Source organism: Charadrius vociferus, unplaced genomic scaffold, assembly GCF_000708025.1.
Source record: "Charadrius vociferus isolate BGI_N301 unplaced genomic scaffold, ASM70802v2 scaffold90, whole genome shotgun sequence".
Classification (NCBI taxonomy): Eukaryota; Metazoa; Chordata; class Aves; order Charadriiformes; family Charadriidae; genus Charadrius; species Charadrius vociferus.
The window spans coordinates 8,714,897-8,728,869 of NW_009647222.1; the positions used below are offsets into that span (position 1 = coordinate 8,714,897).

Genomic DNA, 13,973 nt, shown 5'->3' on the forward strand with positions numbered 1-13,973 from the left:
AAACATAAATAGACATTATCAGTTTAAGTAAGCTTTTGCAGACATTTGGGTTGCTTTTTATTCAGAATAATGTTTATCCATTTTGCGTGGCTGAGTGTTGGGCTCTTGGAGGGTGCTGATCCTGGAGGCACCGTGAGACTGGTCCCACTGGGCTCCCACTGCGGGAACAGGGCTCCTTGTAGCCGTCCTCCCAAAATGGAGGACTTATAAGTGGAAGGACCAGCCAGAAGACGTGCCTGGTCTCACCAGGCCTCCTTGCTGCGACCTGTGTGTAATGACTGCTCAGCCATGGTGGGGCAAGAGATCACAGGTGCCTACTGGGCAGAGCTGCCAGGGAGGTGTCCCTGTGCCTGGGATGGACCTGAGCAGAGGAACCTGCCTCCACACAGGCTCTCTCCTCGGGGAAGGGGGGCAATGTCTGAATTATGCGGCTCAAAGCATGTTTGGGACCTATCTGACTTCCTGTCCCCGCCTCATGCTAAGATAGTTCTCTGCATTACTCCTGTTAAGGTATTTCCAGCATTCCTAATTTTACTTTCTAGATTTCATTTGTTCTTCTGTTGCAGAACACCAGAGCAATATATTCAATAGGGATCCATTTTCTTGTGTAGTTTTTTCTTTCAGGCTTGGACTGTATGAAATGGAGTCTTTTTTTATGTTAAAAGAAATGTTAATGACTCCTAGTGTAAATTAGCTGAATATATTCATTATTAAGTGTTAAATGCTACTGACTGGTGGTGCTATAGTTGAGTATCTTCAAAAGATCCCATGAGAACTTGTGCCAGAGATTTAGACTGAATTCATTTGAAGCCCATTTTATTTGTGATTGAAATGTATTTTGCAATTAAGTCTCTGTGTGTTTGTGTTTCTCTTCTGGCCAGCCAGAAAAAGCACAAATAGATGTGATAATATGTCTGAAATTACATTTATCTTCATGAAATAGAGATTTACCTTGTAAAATTAATTGCTAAGGATGTGTTGTTTCAGCATTGCAAGGCAAGAGGGACGAATCCAGAAGATGCTTCAGACCTCTAGTAGTCATCTTATACATGTAGGACCGAGAATGCAGGGATGTTAATTTTGACAAGGTGAAATTTGGGGTTTTACTTTTGCTGTGAAGCAGGTTCTCTCCCCCCACCTTCCCTGTAAAAGACGTCTGCAGTTTGTTAGCTTTTTCATTGTATTTTTGTGGTAGACTGCTCTGGGGTAGCAGCCTCCTCTTGGGGGATCCTTTTTTTTGTTCTCTCCAGATCTCAGGAACAAACCCTAATCGAGATTTTTCCTTCCTGTGTATCAAAATGTCCTGATTTAAGGAGTGTTATGTGGGAATGGGAGAGCTGGGAAACTGAAGTCATCCATCTTATTGCATCATATCATAAAGATAATCTGTAGCTGATGCTTTCTTTCTAAATGCTGAGCGTTTGCAGAGCACGTGTACGATGAGGAAGGTGAGTGGGACGAAAGGCCAGCCCCTGCCCTTCCCCGGAGAGGAAGGTTGCACGTGGGGCACCGTGTGTCCTTTTGGCCTTGGGACCTGCTAGCTGGCGGCTGATTCTCCTCAGCCCTGTGAACCTCAGGGTTTTGAAGCATGGTGTGTTTTGCAGGTGGATGTCCAGAATGAGACCACCTCAAAATAAAAAAAAACAAAAAACAAACTCTTGAAGATGTTGCCTCTAGATGCCTGTCTGTGTGTTGTTTGATCTAGGAATGAGAGCCTCTGGGTGGGGAAACTGTAATTTCCTACATATGTAAAATGTTTAAGCACTTTTTTTTTTTTAAAGTCTGCCATCTTAATTAAATATCTGATTTTGAAATCCATATTCAGGCAGCTTTCCTGTTTGCATCCAGCAGACTGCAGTTCCCATTCACAAAACCGCTAGTGTTTTTTTTCTGGCTTTCCTTGGATTTATTTGCAGGGCAGTGTTTTGTTTTCTCTGCAAGCCGTTTGGAATACATCTTCACTAGCACTGTAGCCGGAGGGTTTGTATGTCATTCAAAAATAAAAATAAAAAATCTCCACCTACTGAAAAGTGAACAGCATAGCCTTAGCAACCGGCTGGTGTGTTCGAACCAGACGAAGGGACACGAAACAAGTAACACCAAATAACGTGGTCTCCATAATGGCCAGGGATGCGGTAGAAATGCCAGCTGGTAATAAGATTAATCGTAACTGATAGTAGAGATAGCTGCGTTTGTATTTTATTTTTATTTTTTAATGGTGGATTGTAAATACAGCCTTGATGAAGCAATGCTTGTTCTTGTCAGCATGAGCAAGGTATTCAGCTGGGAGCTCTAAAAGGGGGATCTGCCTCTGTAAAAACAACCCTCCCGCCCCATCTTGCACTGGTTGTGCACACAGGAAGGTAAGTGTTGTCATTTTCTTGGAAAGCAAAAGGAAACTTATTTAAAATGGTCCGTCAGAGAGGGTGCTGTCAGTACTTTCCTCCCAGGTGTGTTCTCGATGGCGTTATGCCACGGGTGGATTTTGTGCGTCTGTCTCCTGTGTGCACCTTGGTTTCTCATTTGTCTGCCGTGTCATAGATCCATCTGTGTTAAGATGATTATTTCCTCCTCCTCCCCCCCCCCATTTTCTGCTTTTGTGGATGAAAGGAATTTAGACTGCTTAACATCATCTGAAATAATAGCTATTCCTTGTTTTCCTAAGGAGCTCAATTGTGCTTCTTCAAGATGGATTTCCGTTCATGTTACCTGACTGCATGGTTTTCTTCAGTCACTGCCAACAAAAAACCCCAAAGCCTTGAGTATTCTCTTAGGTTTTATTTCTATTAGACCAAAGCCATAAAAAGCAAAGAGTAAAGAAAGGAACATGCATATTGAGAAAGCTCTGCTGTGTTAGTTGTTAGCTGAGGCTCCTCTTGAAGTTTGTCAAGTCAGAGGCAGTCTCGGTGCCCTTCAGCAGGCACGGGGGTTAATCTGCTGGCGTTTCAGTATTGTCCTCTTTCCTGTAATCCACAAAGGGCTGCTGATTTATGTCTTCTGTGTAATAATTGCATTTCTTTGACTCCCTCTGCACCTCCCCTTTCCACCCTCTTCCTCCTGCGGTTTGTTGTCTTTTCTTGTTTCATGCAATTTGGTTCTTTGGTCTGCTGGTGTATGAGGTCTTTGATTTCCCTGCTGCCCATCCGTTCGCTGTGTGCCGGTGATGGTGTGTAAAGAATAAAAGCGATTCTATGCTCTTACTGGGGGAAGGATGAGTCCAATAGTATTTTTCTATCACAGTGGTTTTACTTCCTGACTGCTAGATGTGATGCACTGTACTGGGAAGGTGGACAGAGCAGGATGTGCTGTTCAGGCTAGTTCTCAATGACCACTTTTAGGACCAAATAACTGGGGAAATGGGATTTTGTTATGTCATCTCCAGCTGTTCGGCTTGGGGGCTTTTTCTTCTTTTTAGTTCACCTCTCCCAAGTTTCTCAGCTGTAGGCTTGGTCAGGCGGCCAACAGCTGCTCCGTCAGTGGTGGAAGGATTTTTGGAGATCAGTGTGTTTGCACGGTCTTGCTTCATTAAATTTTATCTTAAAATTTCTCACTGCTGCTCTCGGCAGCACAGCTCCTTTTGCAGTACCAGTGGAGGAAGCACTGTGCAGACTGATGTCTCTCCTTCCTTGGAGGTAGGACCTGGTAACAGTGGGGTAAATGTTGGAGATCTCCTGGATGCTGTTGGTATCGCCGTCTGCCGTTGCTGCTCCCTTCAGTAGAACTGTGTTAGGGATTTTTGATAACCGTGGACAAAACCTTTGTTTATGAAAAGCAAGGAGGGATTTATTTGGAAACATGAGGATTGATTGTGCCTGGATGAAGTGCAGGGTTGGTGATTTTTCTGTGCCTATGAGCCATGGCTTCATTGTGCAAATGTAAATTAGCAGTTCTTCGCCGCTGTTTAGTGTGTCTCCTGGACAGAAGGTGAGGAACAAGGGGTGCACTGTGAACAAATGTGACTAGGGAGCCCTCTGTTCCTTAGCACGTTTTTAGCCTGCAGTTTGGCTTTGCCTAGGCAGCCTCCTCAGTACTGTAATTAATGCTTGACTGTGAGCTGTGCCGAGCTCAATGATGGCTGAGGTGGGAGGGCGCTTCAGGAGGTGTCCAGCCCATCCCCTGCCCAAAGCAGGGATGCCCAGGGCAGGCTGCACCGTGGCAGGGTCCAGTTGGGCTGTGAGTAGCTCCAAGGATGGAGACCCTAGAAGGGCAACTCTTTCCAGTCCTTGCAGTAAAAAAGCTTTTTAAGAGCTTTTTTTTTTTTTTTTTTTTTTTTTTTTTTTTTTTTTTTTTTTTTTTTTTAAAGCCCCCCCTCCCCCCCCTTTAATGCTTAAGTAGAATTTCCTGCATTTTAGTGTGTGCCCATTGCTTCTTGTCATGTCACTGGGCGCCACTGGGAAGTCTGGCTCTGTCTTCCTTACTCCTCCCATGAAGTGTTTATGCGCATTGGGAAGATTGTGGGCACTCCTGATTCCCAAACATTAATTGGCTGTTGCAGGCTTGTGGGTCCTTTTCCACTTAGAGCTGTGAGGAATCGGTGTTTTGCCTGGGGCAGCACCAGCCCTGAGCTTTCTCTGCGTGCTCTTCGCCTTCAGAGGGAAACCCACCGCAGATTGTTCACACCCCGTGTTCGTAGATACCCGTATTTGAGCAGGACCTGATTATTACAGCCAGGAAATCCTAAAGGAGAAAAAACAAGACTGTCTTCAGTGTCGTCCAAGTCAATGTGTTTGCAAAAGCTGCATTTTGTGCTCATTTTTGTCAGATGTAGAGGCACCAGACCAAATGTCTTGTAGGATCTGCATATTATGGCAGGTATTGTACTGCTTGCAGTTTAATATTTACATTGTGTTTAAAATCGAGGGCTTCCTCCTTGAAGGTTGGAAGTCTTCAGTTATGATGCTACTGCATTTTTTAAGATTTGCAACACCTTGACTTACAGGTATTTTGACTTTCTAAAGTTCTCTTGGCCTTTCTGACTCTGGCAACTAAATAATAAAGCTCAGCATTTGCCAAAAGCACAGTAGTCTTTGTGCTGTTGTTCAAAAGTTACCTTAGGGTTTGGACCTACTTCATGTAATAAACGTTTTGATATGGAAGATGAAATGTTTGTTGGCATTTTAGGGGTAGCATTTCAGCAAAGCTAACTGGCAGCCTCCAATAAGAGCTACTTCCCAGCTGGGTCACACCAGTAAGGCGACTCATAGGAGGGAAAATTCAGTTTATAACATGAATTTTTGTTTTGGTTTGTTTTTTAGTAGACTCTTTTCCAGGACTTATGCCAGAGATACTGTGAACAACTTTCTTAATTGCTTATGTTGGGGCAAATGTCAGCAGCAGTGCGGCCAAATACAAAAGCCAAATGGCAGGGTATGCAAAAGGTTAAAGCGAGTTTTCCTTCCTGGTGTTTGTTTAGCTTTGTTCCCTAAGTGTATTTATAGCAGAAGTAGTCTCGCGTCTCCTAGATTAAAGCCATGGCAATCTGGGCTGTTTCGGTGGCTTGTGTGTCCATTGTGCTAGGGTGGAGGGATCAGGTACCCCTCTGACCTCTGCAGCTCCACTTCAGCAGAATACCTAAGCATGTGCCTAACTTGTAGCCCATTGGGATTTCAGGTCTACTAGTTCACCTGCCCAGGCAGCATGTTGGGCAGGTTCACTTTTCTAGACGCTGCTGGAAATACTCCTCTGGGGACCACTTCTGGCTTTCAAAAGTTTGAGGGTAAGATCAGATTGCATCGTTACAGCATGAATCTCTGCTAGGCTGAGAGCAGCGTCTTCAGAGGGATAGTCTGCACGCATGCTATGTCCAGTGAGTCACGGGCATTTGAGATATCCTGCCTGTAGGCAAATAGTTGCATGCCTGGGACTCCTGGATTGTCAGACATCCACAAATCTTGGACAAATAGTCAGACCCTTCTTTTTCTATACCAGCAGATTCTTGGGGGAAAAAAGATATGGCAGATATGTGGTTCATTGCTGAGTTGCAGCTTCTTTTTAGCAATAGAAGGCCTGTGTCTTCTATGTGAGCTTCCGTGAAGTCCTGTGTGGGATTTCTGAGGTGCTCTATATGGGATGCCCTGTCTGTGGCATGGAGCTGCGGGCAGAGCAGGCCATGGGCTGACCAACAGTAAGTAGGAACTGGATCATGAGGTTGGTGCTTTGATTCTTTGATGCCAGTGCATGCTTGGTGGTGAACACCTCCAAGTCTTGTTTTGGTCAGCAAATGGCCCCAGTCTTCCTGCTGCTCTGGCAACAGTGGTGTCTGAATTCAGAGAATATGCAGTGAAATGAAATTCTCTTTTGCAGTTTAAGTTGGAGGCTTGAGGCTCTGGATCCAACTCACGCTACCGGTGTTTTATTGATCCTTATGGTGTAGTTGGAGATCGTTCCTGAGAAGAGAGAAGATGATGAGTGATGCAAGTGACATGCTCGCTGCGGCTCTGGAGCAGATGGATGGCATTATAGCAGGTAAACACTTGGGGCAGCTTGTTCATTTAGATGTTTCCATCCTCCTTTCTCATACCCGGAGGGCAGAGTTTCTGGATGAGAAGGGAATGTGCTGGTAATTGTGTTTGGTGTCTTCCTTTATGGCTAAGAGATTACAAATAAATGGAGTGGAGGGATTGTATGGACTCTCACACAGACACAGCTAAACGGATTGTATTTTTTCTCCTATCTTCTATCAAAGTGCTGCTTACAGTGGCTGAGCGATGCAGTTCAGCAAATGCTCACAGGACCATGAAAGCCAAGGACAAGGCACTTTTCAAACCAGGCTGAGTGTGGTTAGAGCGCTGCTGCAAGGCAGGAAGAGTAAGTTTGCCTGATACTGGCTACTCTGAACTTCTCTCAACTCTACAGAGTTAAAACATGAGTTTAATTTTCCTTTTTTCAAAATTGGAATGCTCTGGGTCCAAACATTTGTTTTGGACCTGACTTGAACATTTGAGGTTTTTATAAGTACCTGTAAATTGTAAGTGGACCAAGGAGAGGCATCACAAAGTGTACAAACTCTGCTTTTAAGCTGAGTCTGGTGAGTTAGAAAATAATTTAAGTACACAACACAGAAAAGCAAAGCAGCAAGAAGTTAATAGTTTAATCCTATTCCAGCAGAGCTATGCAAACAACTACCCAAACTGAAAAAATATTCTGCAAGGGTAGCAACACAGTTATAAAGTCTTTAATAGTTCCACTTAAAATAATTTCCCTTAGGGGAAAAAAATCATCTTACAGTGCCTGCTTTGTTTGAACAACGACTTTTCTATGCAGTTTTCCTTAAGATATTAAGGGCACATAGCAAGAACCCATGTAAAGTGGATCCAGTTGGATCATAATGATCTCTAAAAATACATGTAAGCTGTGACTTCAGTAATTTCCATAAGTAGATACTGTTGTTTGGATCCAATCATGTGTCTGTGTTTCCAAGAGCCTAAGTTGGTTGTGGCAGGATGAGGTTTAATATAAAAATAAAATGCGGTGTTTGGATGTTTTAAGTCACCACAGTATTCATTTGCCCATGTGTCTGAACAGACCTATAAAGTAATATAGCAAAGGGGTATCATCTCCTATGATGTTGTGGGGATTTTTTTTTTTTCACTCTTTACTTTTTTCAAAGGGAATTACCAGAATACTTGCATTTTTGTGGCTTGCCAGATGAGGGGAACGAAAGTTTGTGGAAGTGCATATATGGCATGTCACTGCAGTTTCCAAAAGCTGACAGTACAAATGATGCTCTGTCATGAACACATCTCATTGTGCCAAGGCATTACAGTATTAAGGTCACAAATCAGTGTGCTGAAATTATAGTTGGAATTAGCTAGGTTGACTTAAATCAACCTTAATCCTGAATTCATAGTTTCTTTCCTTACTTAATATATAGCAACTTTTAATGTAGGTCAAATGTATGTACTTTGAGTTTATGCAAAGAAGAGATTTTTCTCTTTATTAACATGCTAATGTCAGTGCTACCATGTCAAACTGTTGGGTTTAAAATTTATTCTTGTATAGAAGTGATTTGGTCTTTTTATTTATCTTCATATTTTTCTTTATTCTTCTAAAAAATTTCCAGTGCCTTAGAGTAGCATAACATATTCCTGCATGAAAAATGCCAAGCACAGTTTTCTCTGGACACCATCAGTGTCTGACTTGGGTCATGCAATCCCTACAGAGTGATTCAAAGCTTTAGCAGCGCCTGTTCCCCCCCTACAGGACTTTCCACCTCCGATACATGCTGGGGACCGGAGCCCAGCCCACATCTTCAACCCATGGGCACAGTTGTGGCATACACGTACTCTGTCGGATCAGCCCAGCTCCTTCCCTCTGGAGTTTCCATCCACGTAGCCCACCAGCAAGGGCTTGCCTTTCTCTGAATTGCTGCATAGTGTGGGCAGAATCGAGCACCAGCTCTGAGTTTTGTTCAGATAAATGCCCGCCGGGCGCAAACGCCGCCTAGCATTTCTCAGCCTTCCTGCATCTCTGACCTGCTTGCCTTGTGCCTGACCCCGTGCGATTTTTCTCCCTCCAGGTTCAAAGGCGCTGGAGTACTCCAATGGCATCTTTGACTGCCAGTCCCCCACTTCCCCCTTCATGGGGGGCCTGCGGGCGCTGCACCTGGTGGAGGACTTGCGGGGCTTGCTGGAGATGATGGAAGCGGATGAGAGAGAGGGGCTGCGCTGCCAGGTCCCAGACTCGACGGCGGAGGCTCTGATCGAATGGCTCCAAAGTCAAATGGTACGGTCTCGCCTTGCTTCACCCGTAACGTGCTTGTTTTGTGTGTTAGCTAGCCCGGCTCAGGCGGCAGGGCTGTGGTTTACGCAGTTTTAGGGCGGGTCTCAAAGAACCGAAGGGAAGAGGTTTTGGTTTGGAGATGCTGCTGTAGGGCCTTGGAAAAGCTGTAGCTCAAATACCTTGTGCAGTGGGTTGACCTGTGCTTTTTCTTTTTTGATGTACCAGCATGCCTCATTTTGGTGAGCAAAAAAATTTTAGTAATTGCGGTTTCATCTCAGAGGTTTGGGTAAGGCATTTTTACTGGAATCAGACACTTAAATGGGGGGAAAAAAAGCTGTTTTCAATATGAACTTTTCATTAGAAAGCATTTTTGGCAGCATATTTTCTACAAGGACCAGTGTTGTTACTGAGCTTCCTTACCTGGTTTGTAAAAGAAGTGAGTGGTATAAGCTCAGCATCCCTTTAACCTGGAAATCAAACCAGATTTTTATTTTCTTCGTTGTGAATCTACCCGTTTTTGTCACCGTTGCTTTAAAAACACTCCAAATTATACCTGATAAGACTGTTTTTTCCCCAGCCCTCGATTTTCCAAAATAATAAAACCTCGCTCAAGTGGAGGCTACCTGAAGACTATGCTGGGAAAAAAAATGTTGTACTCACCAGAAGGTGAGTTACACAGTGTCGTTTTCAAAGGACCCACTGGATTTGCCTCCAGGTGCCCTGTGACTGGTGACTTCCGAGCAGGGCCAAATAAGGTTCCTGGTGCTCATGGTCTTTGGCAGGGTTTGCACTGTGGTGGTGTGGGCGTGCACAGGTTTTGGGGAAGCATCAGCAGTGGAAGTCAAGACTTCTTACTAGAGGCCGTGCTTCAGGGTTTAAGTCAGCCTAAAGCTGTAATGATGACAGGTAGCAACGGGTGTGCACTTCTGCAGATTTTTCCACATCTGCATTACAGCAGTGTCCAGGTGTTGGCCAAGGTAACCTATGCTGCTGAAATGGGGATGCCGGATCTGGTGAAGGTTGGGACTGATGCAGGACGGGCCACCGTGGCGGCTCGGTGTTGCACCCAATGCATTGGTGCTGTTGGGGACGGGCAGCCACTCTCACCCGGTCCCTTCCCAGGGTGACCATCACACCCCCTCAGAAAGGGTTCAGTCACCCTGGAGCCACGGTGGATCTTGCAAAAAAGCATTTTTATCTCGATACAGGTGTTTATTTTGGTGCTCAGTTGTGTCATGGCATGCTACAGCCCTGCGTGTGAGGTGCAGGACTGTGTGTGCCCAACCTGCAGGTGGGGAGTGGCTCTTCCTGAATGGTTTTGAGGGTTGGTTTGGGATTTTTTTTTGCCTCATGCCCCACGCTGGAGGAAGAGAGGAGGACCTGGGCTTGCTTCTGTAGCTCTTCCCGAATGGTTTTGAGGGTTGGTTTGGGATTTTTTTTTGCCTTTCCTTTGCTTTGAACTACTCATTTGAGAATGCCCGAGACTTAATGAAGCACGTGGGAGCTTTCCCACTGCCTCCAGTGGGATTTGGATCTCGCTGTCAAAGCGTGGCAGCCAACGCTGAGATCAGGAGGAGACAGCGGTGACATTCGAGACAGATCTTTAAAGCATGCAGAGTTCCTGCTAACATCAGCGTTTCCTTCCTGTGTAACATACAGCAGTGAACATCGCTGTAACAAGTCTCTGCTCTGTGTGGAGCAGAAATCGAGGGACATCACAGGTTTCATGCAAGTATGGCCTTTATAAATAAAAAAAAGTCCATATGCCAAAAAAACAGCCTTGGAAAATTAACTGCTCCCCATGCTGTGCATAAAGATCAGTAGTCTATGCTTAGTGATGCTGATCCACCACATGTTATTCTGGAGTGAAGGGGCCCAGCAGTGTGGCGGGAGACTGCAGTGCCTGTTGAGGTTAATGAGGTGAAGGCCAGTCACTGCCCCTTGTGATGGCAAATGTGTGATCTAGGGATGCCTGGCTGTTAAGATCTGAAATGAGGTCGTTCAGACCCCTGGGATGTGGATCACCGGACGGCAATGAGACAGTAATGGTTCTCATGGGCTGAATCTGGGAGAGGAAAGGCTCTGTTGGTTCAGCTTTGTGCTTCCCAAGCAGTGGAAAAGATGTGCTGGGGTTATGCTTACAAAAGATTGCAGAAAATAGCTATTCCATCTCTGCTTCTCCTCAATCTGCCTCAAATTATTGCCCCTGCACTCTCTGGCATCCTTAAAGCCCCTAGTAAGAAAGACTGAATGTTACACTTTGTAGTGTGCTACAAGCATGGGATTTGCAGGTGTCACCAGTGTCGCCAGTCCCTGTCTGAGCAGGAAGGTGTTATGTGAAGTGCCCAGATGATTTGCAGAAAGGCTTTCTGCAGCTATGCCCATCCTTACCAAGGAAGGGAAGACACCTCCTTGGTTTGAAATTGGTTTAATCCTCCACACATGAAGAAGTTCCATCTATCAGGCTATTCCAAGCTGCTGGAACTGGTGCGTGACATCCCCTCTGAAGCTGTAAGCAAGTCTCTCGTGTCTCAGAGGAAAACAAAAATAGTGTTCACTGTTGCCAAAGAGCGTGTCACAAGAGAAAAATCCACTCCTGGCCCCTGCAGGGAAACTGCTGATGTCCTAGTTGGGAAAAAGGTCTGACAGCAGTCTCCCAAAGTTGCTCGCTTCTGTAAAATGGGGCAGAGCACTCAGTTTTGCCATGCCAGAATTGGCTGTTCGTGTCCCCGTACCGCCGTTTAGTGACCACTTCCTTTCTGCTCCTCTCAGTGAGTTAGGGAAGTCTACACAAGCGCTCAAAAAGGGTCAATAAGTTAAAAAGCCTTGTGTTGATTTTTTTTTTTTAATTTTTTTTTTTTTTTTTAAAACCAGTGGATGCTAGATGGCCACCTGACACCAGAGCACATGTACAGTGCCTGGACATCTGGCAGAGCTCTTACAAGGGAATCAATCGGATGGTCCCCACGGGGAGTTCAGAGAAGTTGTACATGCAGCTTTCTGTTTCACAGATAAGCCAGTTTAACTATAACACGTCATTTCTAGTTATCCGTCTAGAGCTCAAAACTGATTTCTGTGTTGCTGAAACCCCCTTCAAGTCTCGGTGTGCAAATGGAGGGCAGGTGAATGTCATGGTTAGAATTACAGATGAGGCCATTTGTTCAAAGTCTGGAAAGGGGCTGAGGCCTTTTCTAAGCTCAGACACATTGGAACTGTGTGCTTTCACTGGGGACCAGACCTGAAATACACAGCCAGATCATAACTATTCCAAAGTTTTGGAGACCTTTCAGATTTCTTCTGAACAACAGAAACGTTTAATGTATTCTGATGTATGCTTTAATAAAACATGTGCTGTACTCTGTGAAAATGGAGCTTCTGGCTTGAACATAGACATCATGTGAGTAATCTGTAACATCACCAATAACAAGACTATTTTAAATGAAACTGCCTTTTGCAAGACCGAGGCAGCCCTGTTTTGTCCAGCTGGATGATATATCCATCTCCTGAAGAATAATTGTCAGAAACCTTGCTCCCAGTTGTGAATGTTGCTCCAGTTTTTCTTCATCTAAAACAAAAAAGTGATACACTTTTTCTGGTTATTATTTTTCTTGACTATTTTTTTTGGTGTTTTTTTAAAAATACATCTTATGCAACAACCTCCCCAGAAAGAAGAAACCAACTGTGTCTTGTTAAAAAGGAGGGTGAAGGCTAGAAAGAAGTGGGTGGACAGTGCCATCCCACACCTCAGAGCCAGCTTCCTCAAGCTCCTGATCTGAACTTGTGTATGCGGGTCCTGTTGTGCACTTTCTCCTCTTTAAAGGATGTGCTCCTGAAAGAGCCAGGATAATACTTTTTCTTTAAAATCCACAGTGAGTGCAATTGTGGTTTTAGCTTTGGAAGTGACTTTCTGAATATATGTATTATAATTATTTTTTTTCACTCCAGAAGTGAATTTCTGAAGTCTACTGTAAGATCATTAATGCAAAACAAACTTCATGGTCTCCAAAGATTTTTTTGAAGAACATTTTCAGCTCAACTGAAGAGGATAGTTAACTTGAGCTCTGATACCCATAGCGGCTTGTGTGATCCAGTGTTGCTGCTGTGAATAGCAAATCTGGCATCTTACAGACCAGCCTCAAATTTTGACACTTTTTCAACAAGCTGGTTCTTCCAGAGAGTGGCTGGGAGTAATGAGAGTTAATATGAGGTGATATTAGATTTCAGAGAGAAGTGTTCCTTGCTGGATAAACACAGCTTGTAATCTTACAGAGATATATATTGGCCTATTTGGATGACAAGGTGGTTCCCAAGTGGGGGAAGCAGTTTGCTTAGCCAGAAATAATCTCATATTTCTTATGAGAAAATTTCTAATGGAAAAAATCTTGTCTTCAAACCAAAGTTTGTTGTTTGAGTGTCTTAGCATGGGTGCACAATGCATTCGTTTGGCTCCCCTTGTGCTTATGTTGAGTTTAGCTATTGAAAGGTTCTATGGTGGCACATCACCATGTACCACTAAACAACTGTTTGAGATCCCTCCTCAAGTTGCAGTATGAAAGGAGCCTTGTGATACCATTTCAGCCTGTCATCATAAACTGCCTCCCAGCAATACTTTTTGTCTGTGAGAGATCTAACCCTCAAAGTTCTTGAAACACAGGACCCTGCTGCTTGCTAAAGGTGATCATCCAGACTGGTGTGTTTTTAACACTGGAAGGTAATACAGGCTCATTTATAGCACATCTTGGTGTGGCATCTTCATGCATCATGGATGAGTTCATTGGCAGTAAGAACAACCTGTGCCGTCCTGCGCTGGAGCATAGGGCAGCGGTGTCGAAAATCACCATTCTTGATACAAAATACATCGGTCTGGCTTAAAAAACACAGCTTCTGCTCTTCCTCTGCTCTGGGTTATTCAGTATTCATGTTTTGGGGATTTTTATCTATCAATGGTACTTGTAAATGTTTCCTTTTAATAATAAAAGCTGTGGGTTTTGAGGTAATCACAGGACTCCTGAAGCTAGGCTCTGTGGTCAGAAATACTAAGGATTTGTTATGCTGCTGCTGTTAGTGGGTAAGTTGAAACTTAAACATGAGGACAGAGGTTGTTTTTTATTGTTGCATTTTATGTCATTCTTAACTATGACATTAAACTTGAGACAAGCCACTCGTAAGACCTGGGACAATTGAGGCAACTTTTTCCTTCCTCTTTTTTTTGGTGCCTGCAAGTGACTTACATGTGTTCTTCCAGTCTTTAC

At 44.3% G+C, this 13,973-nt stretch overlaps 1 protein-coding gene across 3 annotated transcripts in view; it reads left to right on the forward strand.

Annotated features, from left to right (window-relative positions):
* Positions 1-6,401: 6,401 nt before the first annotated feature.
* The window catches only part of LOC104281657 (liprin-beta-1-like), a 54,478-nt gene continuing 46,906 nt past the window's right edge, over positions 6,402-13,973 (forward strand). For all 3 annotated transcript variants that reach the window (XM_009879689.1, XM_009879690.1, XM_009879691.1), the window contains exons 1-2: positions 6,402-6,465; positions 8,519-8,724. In XM_009879689.1, the coding sequence (XP_009877991.1) occupies positions 6,402-6,465; positions 8,519-8,724 (270 nt within the window). The remainder of the gene's footprint in view (positions 6,466-8,518; positions 8,725-13,973) is intronic.